This window comes from Chaetodon auriga, chromosome 1, assembly GCF_051107435.1.
Source record: "Chaetodon auriga isolate fChaAug3 chromosome 1, fChaAug3.hap1, whole genome shotgun sequence".
NCBI classification, from domain to species: Eukaryota; Metazoa; Chordata; class Actinopteri; order Chaetodontiformes; family Chaetodontidae; genus Chaetodon; species Chaetodon auriga.
This window is the reverse complement of record NC_135074.1, coordinates 21,520,069-21,538,027: the sequence shown is the minus strand read 5'-3', so window position 1 is coordinate 21,538,027 and position 17,959 is coordinate 21,520,069. Positions and strand designations below refer to the sequence as shown.

Below are 17,959 nucleotides of genomic sequence, written 5' to 3'. Positions count from 1 at the left end.
TAACTCAAACTATTTCATCCTGCCGACAAGTTATGTCATTGAGTATATAGTTTTACTAAGTGTTCGCCTCTACTGATCCAGCGCAAAGTGTTATGGGAATTCATATAAGCATGGCTACAAACGTGTTTGCACAATTTCAATTAAGTAAAATCATCAGCAAATGTTCTAATCACAGCGGGTGTTAAAATAAAATAAAAAAAGATCCAGCTTAGACTAAACCAGGAAATAAAAATGATGAAATAACATCTACAGAATCCACCTGTCAGAAGAAACACACACTTGCCTGTCAATCCCTCAGCTGTTTGTCAGCAGCAGTAAATGTGAGAGGGTCAATAAGCTCTCCTTACCTCTCCGGTCTGATCATTCGACTTCAGCAGCTTAATCTCATTCTCGACACGATGAAGCCAGCCATCGTTGTCCAGGAATCGTGTTTCTGCCTCCTTCAAACGTTTGCAAATGTTTTGCTGCTGAGTGCGTAAGCTGGCAATCTTCCGCTCGTGCTTACAAGTGGCCTGTTGAAAGCAGCAACAAAAAGACAACGAGAGGTAATTTGAGTGATTCACGAATAGTCCATTGTTGATACTAGTATTAGTATTACATACTATCAACTCTGTGGTCTAAATGGCAATAATTAAAGCTGCAAGGAGATATATGGCAATCAGGCTCCAGTCTAGCAACACAGATTCATTTAAAATCTTTAGTTTTTGGTCAGAATTCATTGTTGAAGACGTGAATCTGGATGCATATTAAGACTGAAGATTTTTTTTTTAATACGTTTTTGAATGTAGGCAGAGGCTTTAGCTCCACTCTGTTTAGTTTGCTTTGAAGGACAGTGGACCATTCTGCAAAGTTAGGTGCAAAACATTCTCAAGAATTCACTTTTTCCACTTTAAATGGCATTAACAGCTGGTTCTAACACAGGGCCTCAAATGGCAGAGAAGAGCCAGGAACTGGGGAGCAGTGACCCTGTCCTGTAGTGGCGTAAATGAGAGGCTAAGACAACTATAGAGAACAGAGAAGTGGAATGATGACTCAGCAGCTGTTTTTCTGCAGGGATGATGGAGTCTGTGGATAGCAGCGTAAGCATCAGCTACCTTCTCAGTCTTTTCTTTGGCACAGAAGTATTGGACCTGCAGGTTGTCCTCCTCGCTGTAGCGCTGGCGCAGCTCATTCTCCTTCAGTTGTCTCTCCAGATCCAGCTGTTCTCTCCTGATTTGGGCCCGGCTTGAGAAGATTTGCTGCAGAGCTTCTGACACCCTAGAGAGAGAGAGAGAGAGAGAGAGAGAGAGAGAAAGAAAGGGAGAAAGAGAGAGAGAGCGCAAGAGAGAGATAGAGACAGAGAAAACAGTGACGTTCAAATGTTACAAACTATGCCTTAAAAGGGCTGAATTAGGGAAATTTGAACATGACAAATGTGAATTAATACCAAACTTTACTTAAAAAAAATAAATGTATGAATTGGCCCTTTGAAACAGACAAAAAGGTACATACATAGAGTCTAATTCAGTTACAATAGCCTTGCAGTAAATTGTGTCTTGAAGCTGTAATGCTCAGATTTTGCTGGCTCTGTCAGAGAGACCTTCATTCAGTGTTGTTTTGGACTGTATTATACTGAAAGGTAATGTTTCTGTTTCGTCCACTCTGATTCACATACATGAGGGGGACAGAATATTAGAAACACCTTTTAGTATAATGCAATCCAATAAAACATCACCATCATCACAGGGATTCCAGCCAGATGTGATTACAAGCTGCTGGGCCACGTCAGGACCAAATTTATATTAATTGCTGTGCCAAGAGCTTTTACCGACTATTTATTTATGTATCTATCACTTCCTGAAACGGCCATTAGATATTTAGTAGCTTTCTCAACACATTTAAACCAACATTTTACAGTAATACAACTAATAATGGTAAAAATATACCATTTTAATTAGATCAAAACGTTTGCATGACAAATCGCTATTTACAGCAATTACTTAATGATGCTTTAAGGCTTGAGTCAATTATTAAGTCACGTTGTTAACCTCTTATTATAATTTCGAGCTTCCGCAGATGCCAATTCTGTTCAGGCTGAGCCAGAAAGATATTCTTAGCTATATGATGTATATATGTATTCCTGGGACAGAGCTGAGGTGATATCCAGATTGGATGCAAGAGGCTGTCTGGTTGAGTTAAAGCAGCAGGACAGACAGGAGAGGCATGCAGGTAAATAAGACTGGAGAGCTGTCGCTGAAATGTGACTGCACTCTTCAATGTAACTCCAGTGACGTAGGAGACGTCGTGGCCTTGCTAGACTGCTGAATTTTTAATAGTGTGAGAAGCGTGCAGCCTCTATTCAGAGCCTCTCACTGTGCGAGTTGTGAATTCTGATGCCAGTGAATGAAATGTGTGGGAGTGAGACTCATTCAGCTTTTCTGTGTCCCCCGCCCCCAACCCAAATACCCCGACAGATGCCACTGTATGCCTTAAAGATGATTAGATGGGATCTGGCTGATCTGATTTATGCGAAAGAAATAAATGTGTATATATCATTTGAATTGAAGTAAAAGGCACAGTACAGCTCTCCACATCAACACTGAAACAGCTCATCTAAATAGGATAGTTAAGATAATGTTAATTATAGCAGTTTTATCAAACACTAGTATGTCTTTAGACACAGAGGGGACGACTACTTGTGTCAGACAGAAAACGAAAAGAGTAAACACCTGCAGTTCAGTCATGATCCTTGGGCCTCAGAGGACATCTGGTTTTAATCCAAGAATTAAAATAGTTCTTGATTAAAAAACTAGAATAATGCTTCCTTTACCTTAAATTTGTCTGAAAGTTCAATTAACTACTGACTACGGTAATTAGTTTTTGGATAGTGCAGGATGAGGTCACCACCGAAGATGCGCTGTTTTCCAGGAAGTAACAGTTTTCCAGGAGGTGCAAGTGCCCATTTCATGGGATAGCATTTCATGGGAGTGACACAAACAAGTTGTTTAAAAAGTACAAATACCAGGTAAACTAGGTGTGCAGTAAGCTGATCGTCATGAGGTATGGAAACGGATCAACGCCTTTATCAGCAATTTATAAGCACTGGATCATCATTTCTGACACTTTGTTTGCACGGCACTCTGGGTAGGTCAGCTGTCAAAATCACCAGGACTGCACTGTGTTGTGAGTGTGCACGCATGGCAGCACAAACAAATAAATAAACAGCAGCTGGCATTTTCAACTAATGATATCCACGCTGACACTGTGTTGCCGATCAAAGCATGCAGAACTGCTTTTGGGTTAAAAAAAAAGAAAAAGAAAAAGAAAAAAAAAAAGCTGCTTTGCTTCTATTTTAGCAACATTTTGCTGGTGCACCACACCTTGAAAGTGCTGCTCCTGGCTGAAAGCTTCATTTGAACTTTGGGATTTTGTGTATGTAAAGGGTGAAGACAGACAATCCAAAGACGATCAAAAAAATAAAAAACTGCTTTCCATTGTTGCTGACCTATCAACTACAGCTGTGAGGGGACCCCAAGGCAGACCCGGGGCACGATGGAGTAATTAAATATCCCATTTTAGCCTGGGATTGCCTTGGGAACCCCCTCGGAAGAGCTGGAGAACATGGGCAGGGTGAGGAGCTTCGACTGCTTCCAACTAAGGGCTAATTTTTTTGCTTTGTTTGTTGAAATTTCTGTTGCGTTGTCTCATGTTTGTCTGCTGGATGTCAAAGGAAGCAATTGTAACTAATTTGAGCTGATACAATTAAGTCTTATTGCTCAATTCTGGAATATTTATTGAAACATAACTGTCACTTAGTAAATAAATAGCTAAAGAAACAACATTCATGATTCTCCAACATGGACCACTATCTGATCCACTTTATTATAATTCATTATGGATCAAAAGCCACCAGAACCACCTGTAAAAACACAGGCCCCATGAATCACCACTATACAATACATACAAATGCAGGCTGGCAATTCAGGCTATGTGCTCATTCTGCCTGCAATCAGTGCCTGTGCTCCAATTACAATGTTTACAATAAAAGGGTTTATGACATAAAGCAACAACAATTGATATATCTCACGTTACACTCTGAATCACACTCATATACATGCTTACCTTTTGAACTCTGCTTGTTTCTGGGAAGCGATCATGCTAGAAGCCCCAGGCACCATGTTCTTCTCCTCATACGCTTTTAGTTTCTGCTTCAACTGTAGAATCTTTAGATAACAGATAGAAATGAACCAATGATCACGGTGAAATTTTAAGCATGAGAAAAGAAATGACAGAGATTTTCTTTAAATTGAACATGGTAGTGTTGGCTGTGTCATATTACCTCTTGCCGTTGCTTCTCACATATCACTGCATATTGGCCGATGTGACTGTCCAGGCTTAGAACATTACTCTTCAGCTAATAGGTAAGGGTAAAGAGACAAATGTATTGGTTTCAAATGAACTCAAATATTTACAGTCTAAGAATCACATCAGTTACATTAGAATTAACAATTCTAAAACAATATAACTTCGATACTAACCGAGGTTTTAATCTCCTTGGCCCTGTTGGCGTACTTAAGTGTGTTGTGGGTGTCATCATATGACTTGGATGAGGGGCTAACATTGGCAATCATAACAGTCCTGCAGTTGCCTCCCAGGCAGTCTTTAAGTAGCCGTGTCAACTTGCTGTCCCTGTACGGTATATGAGTTTTCTTACTCTGAAACAAAAGAGACAAGTTAACATTAGCCCAAGAACTGGGACCATTTTGGATGTTCAGATTCACTTACAGTGCGCACAAACAGGCAAAAACCTCTTGGGGTTCCATAGGATTTACTGAGAAAACACATCAAATGAAAGTTTGAAAAGAACAAATACAGAATGCGGGAATCCACGACTTCTGTCAAACATGACACAAATCATAATGAAAAAATGAAAAGTGTGTTATTGCTGTGGTATGTAGAGGAGCATAAATGTGAGGTGTGCCTTAATATCGATTCTCCATCTGGACAAGCTCCACAAGAGACGCTTAGTCAGATTACACACTGTTTGGTGGAGACCAATAAACCTACCAGGGAACAAAATTCAGTATGGGGAGTTCATTTTAGAGTTAAAACGGGGAGTAGCCAGCCACAAAACTGGTCTGGAGTCCTTCTGCAGCTGGTCTGTGAACACAGCTCCGTATTTAATAATGGCATTAGATAAACTACAGCTGCTTAGGTGAGTCACAATCTCATGGGCATTTGGATTTCAGAAAGTCACATTAAACTCAAGTAACAAAGGAGTGTAAACTGATCTCTTTTTGGGTTCACAGCTGTGCCTGCACTTCTGTCTGGAAAAACCCTGAGCCTACATCTGGATTCAAAGACCTTAGCTATAGGTCATGTAAGGTCCAGAGAGAGAAAATCTCCTTTTTAATAAGAGCAGATGCTCAAACACATTCTTTGAGCAAAGACACCATTTAAAAGTAAACCATATTTCAACAAACTCTAGCGTTTGTTTTGACTTTGACTATTAATTTGATCAATCATGGGGAATCTGTCACAGATCCAGTATGAAACGATCCCCTGCAACTTAGAGGTGAATGGAGGGACGTGCGCTGGTGTGAATGGGAGGCATGAAGCAGCCATGAAAAATGAGTGCTGGGCTCAAAAGGAGCAAGGTTCATAAGACAGATTTTTTTAACCGCTACCTCACTGTGCCACAAGGGACTGATGTCTGGCTATGACGGCCATGTGGCGCTCTGGTCTGTCACCTTCTACTCTCCACGATCCCATATTTTTTGTAACTGTGTGAGCATAAAACTGCGATTTGAGCACAGGTAGTGAACGCTACTTGTTAACAGTAATTGCAGGGCTGGAGCATGGAGACCCAATAAGCTTTATCATTTAAACTGAGCAATTAGAGATTGGAGGGGATGACAGAGAGTTTACTTCTTTGCTGCACGGAACCTGACCATGACTGAAAACATTGATAACCACATATCAGCATTTACAAAAGGCTCAGCGCCCTCTGTCCAAAAGATTGGCACTATCAAATGTTTCCACTTTGGACAACATTTTCAGATAGCCCCTTTTTTGTGGGTGGGAGACACTGGCCTTGTGTGGACGGAAGGCCAGAAGGGAGTGAAAGGATGCGTCGTAAAACATATCTGCATCGCCTACGGCAAACAACTTACAACAAAAACCTCTGTGCAGCATAGCATGAAGATGACATACTGAACAGCCCAAACAGAAGTACCAGACATTCTTCTCACTCAAACGACTGGCATGTCAGCCTGAACACAAGTGGGGACATTCTTTCCTGTAAACAATGGCCACAACATGAATTCCTTGTCTGCCAACAGTAAACACTGGTGCACCAATGACCATGGGGATAGGGTGTGGAAGGAGTGGGGATTAGTGGTGGGCGTTGTAGGTTGAGCACATCAAACTATAAATCCTTGACTGCCACACTCAAGAATGGCGGGTATAATACTAACTGGACAGTGAGAGAGCACAGTTTTAACTGAAGAATGAAGTAACCTGTTGAAGAAGGATCACATTTCAACATGGCTGCGGTACATTTACACAGCACTTCCTAAATGCATGTGGCCTGCTTGCGCCTCGTCCCTTGAGACTGCTGTGTAAAATGAGAAGACTGCTTGACAGGTTAATGTATGCAACTGGAATGAAATAATACCCAAATACTCAGTTGACTCTCCACTTCCCAGGCTCTCTGTTTCATATGGAGGCTAGTGGTTAACTTCATGTACATATAACCATAACAATCTTAAGAAACAAATGCAAAATTTCCATATGCGCTGATGATTTGCTGACCGAACACAGGCATAAAACAGCACTAAATAGAAAACTTTTCATTTGCTAGCAGTTTGTGCTGTGTCTAAAACTGCACATTCTCTGTATTTATGCTGTGTGTGTGTGTGTGTGTGTGTGTGTGTGTGTGTGTGTTATGCGCTGCATCAGTGCACATCTCTGGACACATCTACATGTAATTCTTTTGTTGTGACTGTGATAATAAGAATGACAGCATACTCTCATAAACATGCTTTGTCACATTGCATGGAAACATACTATTAATTTGAAATGGATGATAGAGTGAAGAGCTAGTAGTGCCATATTCAAACTCTAAATTGTATCAATACAGAATCTAAAATTCAACTAGATTCATATTATACATGTGTCAGACTGACAGAACAGACTCTATCTTGTGTTTTCTCTTTGCAGCTTTCTTTTGGAGTCTGGCTTGTTAATTATTTGCTTTGTGTTTGTTTATGGCTTTTATTGGTTTAGACTGTTTGATTTAATCTTGCTTGATTTTAGCTAATGTGATTTTTTGGGGGAGGGGGGCAACTATCATAGTAGAAGCTTCAGTATGAAACTAGTGAGCTAACTAGCTAAAAGCCACAAGGCTTGCAATCCATAAAAATTTGATTTGATTTGACATTAAAATGAATCTAGATGTATTGCTGCAAAGCTGCATTCTTAATCACTCAGTCTGTTGTTCATCAGATAATAAGATAAAATCTCACATGAGGTTTGACTAAAATACTGGTTTTGGCTCGAATAGATTGGCTGAAATGTTCCATATAATTTGATGGCTAAAAAGACTAAAATGTCAACAGCTTTCATTGACTACAGCTAGACTAAACACAAAAGATGATAGAATCAACACTAGATACAAACACCTTCATAACAATATGAGTTGATATGACTGCAGTTAATCCTGGGCCTTATTTTCACAAAGTAATTTCATGTTGTTGTTACATTACTTCTGCAAACCTCTGTGTGTTATCTACAGTATACGCACGGCAGCATAAACTCACCTTGGGGTCAGCAAGAGCATTGATAACATTTCCAAGGGCAAGGAGTGAGCGATTGATGTTTGCACCTTCCCTTAAACGTGCCCCTTTAGCGTTGGTGGCACTGGCCCTCTCCGAGCCAGCCAGATCAATCAGGCTCATTTTGGCAACGCAGACGTTAGGATTAAGGCTGGCGGTTTTGTCCTGCTGTCTCAAATATATCTGGAGAAAATAGTACAAAACTGTCAATTCAAGGCTATTGACTGCCGCATTTTTAGATTTTTGCAGTGAAACACGATAATTCAAATAACATATCATCTTATGAACTGAAGACATCAGTATAGGGCCCTGTGATTTCTGCAATGCAGAAAACACGGATGAAATCGTGGAATTTGATAAGAAAAATGGAATCAACTGTAAAACGCGTAATGTCACGGAAATTTCCAAACTGTGGATGCAATTTAGAAAAATCTGGATTTTTCCCTACCATTATAAGTGCTTTTCCCTCAGTGCCTAAGCCAAAATAAATAGTTTTGGTGTCTCACAAACACACACATTCATGTTTAAGAGGTCCTCTAAGAGAGGCAGCGTGCTAGCAAGAGCTCATCACTTCAACACTGTCAAAAGTTCAACCACATCTGCAGGTGCAAGATGCAAGTTCATTGAAGACTATTATGTTGGAAAAAATGAAAAAGCTACGTCCGTTTCTGGCCAAACATTGTAAACAAGGATGAGCGTTGCTGAACGTGACAGTAACCTCCATCAGAGCCACTTAGGCGGCGTGTTCCATATGCGATATGGGGGCTGGTAATGTTGTATTACATCAAATTCATTGACATTTATTCAATTTTGAATATTTTCTTATTGAATTGTTGAAATTGTATTCATCCGCCACACGATTCAACAGTCTTTCTGATGACAAAATATGCTTAATTGTGAAACACAGCATTTAAGAAAAAATAAAACAGCATCTCATAGGGCCCTGTAACTGCCGGGGAGTAGGAACAGTTTGTAGTCAAGCACCTTGTGTTTGTTATTGACTCTTTATGTTGTTTTCTAAGAATGGATTGAAATACCTGCAATACAGCATGGGACCGGGAAGAGGTGGCATTCATATCAGTGGGGTGCTGTGTCCTGTTGCGATTGCCAGAATCCAAAGCCCCTAGAATGTGCTCTGCAGATTTAGGCTGTATAGAAAAAAGAGAAGTTGTGTGACCCAGTAAAAGGCCCAATTTGGAACCACCACAGTGCATTTGCACACCACAGCAACAGAACAGTAAGGTGGTTCAACATTAAATAGCTTGTGTATGTAACCCAGTTCTATAGAACAATATTTGGACAGTGTTTCTATAAAAGAAATAGTGCGGATTGTTGGCAGAGTTGAACATTTTCTTAATTACTAAAAACATCCAACATACGATCTTAAAGACTACACTTATTCTGTATAACCGATGGCATCACAGAGTGAAAGTCTCAATTAAAAATGTTTTCCTTCATTAATTAACAGAGTAAGCCACTAGAGGAAATCTTCCTAATCACTTGTCACAGTTAGAAGTGACTGTTTTAATCAGAGCTATCCCTCTCCTTCTCACTATTATTGTGATAATGTCTTAACACAGGAAGTGTATTTCTGAATATCAGGGCTTTCAGGGGAGCCCATTTCTTGGAAAATATAATTTTAAAATTAAAAACATTATGTTATGCATTGCAAAAGCCACTGAGGGCAAATTAAATTATACTGACTGCAATAAAATGCCTTTGCAATGAGACCAGTATTTACCTTTAATATGTGCGATGATGCTACGGGGGAGTGTGTATGATCCATGTTGCTACTAACCTGATGAAGTGTGAGGCCCTGAACAACCACCCCTTTAGAACTGTCCTCTCTGACTGCAAGGGGGCCTGCATTAGCCAACAAGTCTCTGATTTGTTCATTGTAAACCTGCAAACAAACAACAAATATAATTACAAACAGCAGCAAATCCATCAAAACCAGCCCAAGAGATCAGTCAAGACAAAACAGTATGATTGGTTTAAGGCTCTGTAAGGGATAAGCGTTAAGCCTGAAATGTTTAAAAGTGTTAATGGAATAGAAAGTACAAAAACATGAGGGGAAAAATATCACCTTTGGCCATTAATGCAATGTGTAACTGCTGCAAGCCTTAAGTCAAAAGCAGCGTGGTTTAATTACCAGTAAATACTAGAATCAAAACCCTTCGGTCACAGTCTGAGAATCACGTTGACTAAAAAATGAACAGGGTCTACAATAATACAGAGAACAAGAAAGAACAAACAGAAAAACAATAAAGACTCAAATATTCACCTCAAGATACGAGAATGCAACAGCAAACTCTTTCTCCTCCTTGGCGTCATCCATGCGCTTGAACAGCTCGCTCATGGTGCGGTACATGACCCCAGGGTCCTCTTGTGAACCTAGCATGGTATGTGTCTTGCCTGCTCCAGTGGCACCATATGCAAAGACTGCAATTGAATTGCAATTGAAAAAAAAAAAAAAAAAAAAAAAAAGTATAAAATAAGACATGTACAATCTCAATTCCGAGAAGGTTATAATTTGGTCGTCCTTTTGACATATACTCAATTCAGAACAGTACAAAGACAATATATTTAATGTTTTATGTCATCAATGTCATTTTGATTTTTTGGTAATATACGCTTTTGATGCCACCAAAATATTCCAGACAAGTTGGGACAGGAGCAACTTAGGACTGGGAAAGTTGTGGGATGCTCCAAAAACACCTGTTTGGAACATTCCACAGACAAACAGGTTCATTGGTAACAGGTGATAGTATCATCATTTGGTATGAAAGGGGCATCGTTGAAAGGCTCAATCGGTCACAAGCGAGGATGGAGTGAGGTTCACCACTTGATTATAGTTGTACAAAGCAAAGCTTCCAAGTCCAGCCCAAACGGCGAGTCAATTCAGATCCAGCCTATACCTCATGTTATGAACAGGCTACAACGCTTCAGACTTCGGACCTTGGATAAAAATCAGATGTGGACCCGTTAAACCTGTTCATGTTAAACATGAAATAACACAGTCTAAAAAACCTACAAAATCTGCTCTTTCTCCCCAAAACAACTTCTATGAGGGGATCCACATCGGCTTCATTGCAGGTTTCCACTCCAGTCCTCTCTGGGCTAAGTGACCAGCACATAGTAGATTTAAAGTAAATGGCTGTAACAGATACAACAGTTGTGTCCTTCAACTGGGGCTAAAAGCAGCTGTATTGGGGAACCTATACATGGACTATAAAGACTGGGAGCAGGAGGAAACTCCCAATATTGTTCCACTAGAGTAGAAAGTTCCAGACCTCTAACCTTGAATAAAAATCTGATGCATAACTTTGACTATTAAGATTGACATTTATTGTGGAAAGCCTGGGTTAAATGTGCCTGACTGATAAAAATTACAATGGTTGAATCAGCCTAAATTTGAAAGTGGGCCCGTGGTATGTAATACTGTCTCAACATCACTTAAATGACAAGCTTTAAATGATAAATCCCATCTTCACGAGGGGTATAATTTTCAGTTTTTGTTTTAACTGTTTGAGAGAGGTGTTGATTCAAGTGTATGAACATTTTGGAGGCTGCAGTTTGTGGTGCTGTTGAACTGTACTGTGTTATACTGACAGCTGTATCTATTATCTTATCCACCCCATTATGAGGGCAGGATAAATAAGAGAAAGGCCTCTCTGTGTAATGCAATACAGTTCAACAGCACCACAAATTACATCCTCCAAAATGACCATACAGTTGAATGTTTCAGCAGGATCAGGATTTCCAGCTGATCCAAGCATCTTTCAATGGATCACTGATGACTCTCTAAAGCCAAATCTGTTTTTGGTCCTATCTGCAGTGGGTACATCAGCTGTCAAAATTTCCCAATTGTGCTGATTTAAAACACTGGAACGGCACAGTGATGTGAGCTAGTGACCAGAACATGAACCCTGGAGCATACAAAGCACATTAACAGCAGCCAGCAGTTTCAATTAATGATATGGTAGTGTGACTCAGCAAGCCATGTTGGGGGAAAAAATTAAAAATAAAAATGTGGCTTTAAAGTGGTGCTGGCAGAACTCATAACTGCATTTGTACTTTGGTATTTGGTCATGCAGGGGTCAAAGAGAGACGGACAAAAATCCAAAATCCAAATGTTAGATGACTTTATCACAGAGGCCCCAAAGGCTCTTGGTAGGAAGTGTGTTACCTTGCAATTTTTTTTTTTTTTTTTAAAGTTACCTTGCAAAAACTTTTGCATTCCCTCTGACCCACAGAGGAAGGCTGAGCTGGGCTGAATTATGATACAGTTTTAGGCATTAGACTGTCCCTCTTTCTGACCCAAGCATGATTCGGCGCACCCTCAGCTATGGCTGGCTTAGGCACACATCTGTATCACTGGAGATAGATAATTAGTGGAGCTATCACACTATTTATTCTAGCTCTCTACACTGCGTTATTATAACCAGCTGCTTCTGTGTAGCCATGTGCTGTAGCTGTGATTATGATGATAACCATGGGATGATATAGCCTTAGCTGTTGCTGATAGTGGCTGTCGGTTTGGTATGATTTTGGCTCTAACATCAACTACATTCAAGGGTTGTTTTTGTGCAGTGAAATGACTCGGTTGTGCTCCTGTGGTGTATTGGTACCAAGCAGCAATCTCCATATCCACATCCACAGCTTCAACCACCACCACCACCAGGCAGAGAAGCTACTTAATGCCTGGTAACACAAAAGCTACTGCTCGAGAACTCTGGGGGCTCCGTACTTTATGAAACATTGAAGGAAACCATGAAAGATGAGGTTTGATTCATGCTATATTATCTTAATGCAGAGTCACTCATATATATTAAAATCGGCTTACTCTACTTACTTTATACAGAGAGTATACTGTATATTGCATCTGTATCATCAAGGGAAAAAAAAGAATCTAGACACTGAATACCAAAGGACTCAGATAGGGTTTCAGCATCAAAAAATGTGATTGAGACATCCCACTTAGTCAGTATATCATGTTCTGTGATTTTTGTGCTGTGGAGGCTCAGCTACTTCTTTTTGATATTTGAGGATGGCAACATGTTTGGCAGACTGGTGCAGCTTTAACACACAGTTTGTATGTATTTGTGTGTTACCTGTGCAGTTAAATCCATTCATCACACCGTCCAAGAGTCCTTTAGTGGTGTTCTCAAAAAGGTCCGCTTGAGAAGAGTTCTCACTGAAGACATGGTCAAAAACAAACTTGAGGTCTTTGTTCGCCCTCTTGTTGATATTTCGGTTCCGGGACCCAAAACATGTTACGTTCTCTTCCTTGGGGTCAAATATGAGCATGTGGTTATCGACAACCTGGACCACATTTCGACAGTTTTCACGCTTCTCATTGTCGCTGGTCGGTCTCACCCGAACAACCACCTTCACGTGGCTGCACACATCACTTGCCATATTGATCCCGCCGCAGTGACTCTGTTGCTGCAAAACAAAAACAAAGGGTTAACTAAATTTTCAACACTTCAAATTGCAAATACTGGTATGATTTTTTTAAAATATGCTCGTTAAATCACAAACATTGAGAGAGAAGCTGGAAAAAATTGCAGATTACAGCAAAAGAAATGCAGATTATAAAGCCTTATGAGGAATACTTGTGATTTTGGGCTACATAACTAAAATCAACTTGACTGCCGTCAGTCACCAACAAGTTTTTCCAGCCTCCCTGAAACATTTGTCTCAGCTTTGCAGATAATAACTTCTTTTGGTATATAGTTTCAACAATTAATGACCATAAAGGTCAAAATTATATGACAGTAAACCATGAATATCATGTTTGATGGCTGGAACATGCATTTCAATACAAAAACCCTGCAATAAATCATACTCGTATAAAGGTTAGAATGTTATATTTGGCCATCCTCATTGATATATTTGGTGTTGGCATGTGAGAAAAAACGTGCTGTTGTAAGATGTTTAAAAAATGCTAAACTGGCAACTACCGGTTGCAAAATCAGACAATGCTAAATGAAAGTGATAGTAACGTTATTCAATGTGTTTGTGTACACTGCACAGAGTGATTCCTATGCTTACAAATTGAAAAGAAAACTAATGCAGTAACGTTACGTTGTAGTCGCTGTTGTTCTCTCTTATTCAAACCAAAGAAGCAAGGTTAAATCGACCGATTAGTTGCGACAATGAGGCTTAAAAACGGCACAATATATACAAACATTGCTTGACAGTCAATGCCTGGCAACTACTCTCAAGTCACAAAAGAGTTACGATATAAAACACAAGATAGTAATTTCACTGTTTGATAGTTGCTATTTAATACGTTAGCATTAAAAGGCGTAACACCTGGTTATGACGCCAATCCTGCCAACGTTAATTTAGCAGGTTTAGCTAACGCCTGCTAGCTAGCTCTCACACAACTTCCAGCGGTACGTTAGGGTTGTTCTCTTTATGTCGAATGCACTATGTGTGATTAAGTCTTACCTTTTGTCAGTAACGCTTTTCTTTCACTTCATTACCACGCCAACGTTTTCTGATGAGACACAGGTAGATAGTATGAAAAAAAAAACCCAAACTCGCTAGCGAAGCTCAGATGGCCATAGCTAGCATGACAAGCGCCAATATTTTCAAAAACAAGCCCTCTTCCTCTGTCGCAGCAGATTGGATGCGAGTCGCCGGTCATGGGCGGATCAGAGTGACGCGGCGGACATGCTGCTGCTGAAGGTCTGGTCTACTACGGTAAGCCACAGTTAACTTCCTGAGGTGTACGGTTCTCCGTCACAGTCCACCTTGGTTCGGGTAAACAGTTTGTTAATGTAACTCAATGGTGTGCTTCCTTCATATTCATGTATTCGTTGACAGTTTCTGTAGTTAACTGCGCGCGATCATCCAACATGGTGGCATAGCAACCATAAATATTGCCTCGCTCTATCGTCTCGTGTAAAATGCCCAACCACTGCTGATCAAACACCGTCACAAATACTACAAACGCGTGATAAAGAACAACTAACACTGTAATAAACGTTGTATTAAGTCTCTTACAGTCGTCTCCAGGATGTAGATGTTAGCTGTGTCAAACACACCTTATACACTTTAGGTAAGGTTAGTGTGTGCCTTTGTAAATTGACACCACGCGTGTAATCCTCATCCACTACTGCACATTTTCTCCACGTTAGCCCTGGTGTTTTAGCAAGGTCGTTAGCTAACAGGCTTCACACTAAAACTGCGTAATGACACTCAAAAATAGCAACATACACGTTGTTACACGCGTGTTGTTAAATTAAATCACCTTGTTAACAGCTAGTTATCCTATTGTGACCTGTTACCCACTCCTAGCTTAATGGCTAGCAGCTAAGCAGCTATAGCTATAAGAGCACACATGGGTGTAGCTGAAATCATGGGTCTGTAAAAAATACCTTCTCCTTTAATAATAATGCCCTTACCATCCAATTCCTGGTGTTATTCTCCACCTTTCAACCTATGTATATCACTGGGAAGGACAACAAATGGGATGAGCTGTTTAATAGACTTCTATGTAATGAATGAAAGTCACTTTCAAGTTGTGGCTATATCTATTATTCTTGGGTGATAGTAAATGTGCAGAGTGCTTAGAACCATTTATTTGCCTCTGCCCTTCAGGGTCATCTGAAATATGTAACATTTTGATTTAAAGGTAGGTGCTCACAATGGTAATGTAATTATAGTGTGTATAAAACGTTCTTTTTGAGTCCTGTATGAACCACAGCCTGACAGCAATCATGTATCGTCACTCAATATTTTCATTGGCATCGCTTCAAATACTGTATAATTCTTTGCTGCCATTGAGCATTGGCTTTGTGTTCACCAATGTCATGCGGACACTTGTTGCCTTCGTTCACCTCCTTCACATATTTCTGTTGTATTAGAATCATACATCAGTAACAGAGCTCTAATTTTCAATACATCTTGTTGCCAGGAAACACCTGAATACCTTTTTAACCATGTGGTTCACTGCGGTGCCTGCTGCGGCCAGCGTTGTTCGTGTAGACTGCCAAGATGTTGAACTAATCAGCCAAAAATGTGCTCTTCTTGTGGGTGTGGTTGTTATGCAGTGTATGAGCCACAGATGTATGCTGTTGGAAGGGTTCATCCTTCAGGGTGATTTGAATTGGCTTAAAATGTTAACTCAAATTAAAGCTCTGTAAACCTGTGGTGAGGACATCAAAGCAGTGGAAGAGTGAACCTATGGAGGAGGTTTTCAGGTCTGCTAGCAACAGTCTGGATGAGTACACAGAGGCTGTGACATCCTCCAGCCTTTGTGAGAAATGCTTTGTACCATCATTCACCAGGGTCAGTTATAACAATAACAAACCCTGGTTCAGACAGTTATGGTTGCAAAAGGAAGAAGCGTTCAGGAGCGGGGACAGGTTTAGAGAGTCAAAGTGCAGGTTTAGCTAGGCAGAGAGATGAGTTCAACAAATGTATCTAGTTAAACTCCAGCATTCTCAGCCAGCAACTCTGGCTCCATCTGGAAGAAACCTAAAGCCCCCCCACTCCATCAGTGAGTTTCACCTGTCCTCTGGAAAAGAGGAAAAGTAATGGTGAAACCAAGGGGCACAAAAGCAAGCTCCTCATACACAAACAGTGGACAGCAGCGCAACTTCAGAGCAGAGCCCACAGCTGAGGGAATGAAACAGACTATTTAATTTATTGAGTCAAAAAGAGCAATTTTCATTATCCATAAGTGCAACAGAAGGCAGACAGTATGATCATCCCTAACCCTAAACATAACTTGTTAAACAAGCAGAACACAAACTTGAAGAAACATAATGTCTTCGGCCACTCTTCCTGCAGTTCTGTTAATCCACACCCAGTTTGTTTTACACAGCCGTACTTTATGCTAAAGTGCTGCAAGTGAACCTGTGTTATCCTCAAAACCTGAGAAAATTGTTGACAGAAAAGGTTCACCACGTCAGTTTTATGGAAGTGGTTTGGATATCTCAAAAGCAACAAAGCACTAACATGGCCTGCAAAGTATACTGTTGATGCCAACAAAGATTGGAAACAGACCAAATCTTTACCCTCACCGGAAAACCTACCACAGTGACCTACCACACTCCTTCCTGGAGAGGGATGTTAACAAGCTTTTTAAGAAGCACCAACCCACTTTTGGACCCCCTGCAGTTTGAATACCAACAGATCTGTAAATGTTGCAGTAAACATGGCCCTCCACTTCATCCTCCAGCACCTGAATCTCTCAGGAACTTATTCCAGGATCCCGTTTGTGGACATCAGCTCTGCTTTTAATAGTGACTCCACCTACAAGTGGATCACAGACCCCCATGTGAAGCTGGGAAAACATGTCTCAGACCCCTGGGCCATCAGCACTGGACCCCCCAAAGGCTGTGTCCCTTCCCCTCTGCCCTTCTCCCTGTATACCAACAGTCTTCAGTCCATCAAGCTCCTGATCCTTGCAGATGACACCACCCTCATTGGGCTCATCTCTGGTGGAGATGAGTCCACCTACTGGTGACCCGGTGCAGCCAGCACAAGTTGAAGCTCAATGCTCAAAAGAAAATGGAGATAGTAGTGGATCACAGAAAGAATCCAGCCCCACTAAACCCATCACTCTGTCTGACTCCAGTTGACACTGTGGAGTCCTTCTGCTTCCCAGGCACTATTAACACAGAAGATCTCAAGTGGGAGCTGAACATCAGCTCTATCAGCAAGAAAGTGCAGGAGAAGATGTACTTCCTGCAGCAGCTGAAGTACAAATAGCCAAAGAGTATGATGGTGCACTTTGACACTGCCATCATTGAGTCCATTCTCACCTCCTCCATCACCATCTGGTATGTTGCTGCCACTGCCAAGGACAAGGGCAGACTGCAGTGTATCTTTCTCTCTCTTGAGAAGGTGATCAGCTGCAGCCTGCCATCCCTCCAGAATCCAACTCCTCCAGGACCCTGACCCATGCAGGTAAGATTGTGTCCAAGACTTCCCGCCCTGGGGGCAAATGTTTTTAAACAGTCCCCTCAGGCTTTGGTCCATCAGGACCAAAACATGGGAACAGTTTCTTCCCATCTGCAGCTGACCTCATCAATAAGGCCTGAGACCCCCAGTGACAGTAGCTGTTTTTAAACAGGGATCCTGCAATACTGCTGTGAAGAAGACCTGTCATTACGCTGGCTTTG

General features: G+C 40.9%; 2 protein-coding genes across 4 annotated transcripts in view; one reads left to right on the top strand and one right to left on the bottom strand.

Moving 5' to 3' along the window:
* Positions 1-14,634, bottom strand: part of kif18a (kinesin family member 18A) — a 29,578-nt gene extending 14,944 nt beyond the window's left edge. For both annotated transcript variants that reach the window (XM_076729612.1, XM_076729604.1), the window contains exons 1-11: positions 14,274-14,634; positions 12,929-13,262; positions 10,099-10,256; positions 9,613-9,717; positions 8,852-8,962; positions 7,800-7,997; positions 4,518-4,694; positions 4,319-4,393; positions 4,102-4,202; positions 1,095-1,257; positions 348-512 (exon numbers count right to left, since the gene is read on the bottom strand). In XM_076729612.1, the coding sequence (XP_076585727.1) occupies positions 348-512; positions 1,095-1,257; positions 4,102-4,202; positions 4,319-4,393; positions 4,518-4,694; positions 7,800-7,997; positions 8,852-8,962; positions 9,613-9,717; positions 10,099-10,256; positions 12,929-13,235 (1,560 nt within the window). In that variant the 5' untranslated portion in view covers positions 13,236-13,262; positions 14,274-14,634. The remainder of the gene's footprint in view (positions 1-347; positions 513-1,094; positions 1,258-4,101; positions 4,203-4,318; positions 4,394-4,517; positions 4,695-7,799; positions 7,998-8,851; positions 8,963-9,612; positions 9,718-10,098; positions 10,257-12,928; positions 13,263-14,273) is intronic.
* The window catches only part of mettl15 (methyltransferase 15, mitochondrial 12S rRNA N4-cytidine), a 50,929-nt gene continuing 47,444 nt past the window's right edge, over positions 14,475-17,959 (top strand). For both annotated transcript variants that reach the window (XM_076729652.1, XM_076729635.1), the window contains exon 1: positions 14,475-14,528. The gene's annotated coding sequence lies outside the window, so the exon portion shown is untranslated. The remainder of the gene's footprint in view (positions 14,529-17,959) is intronic.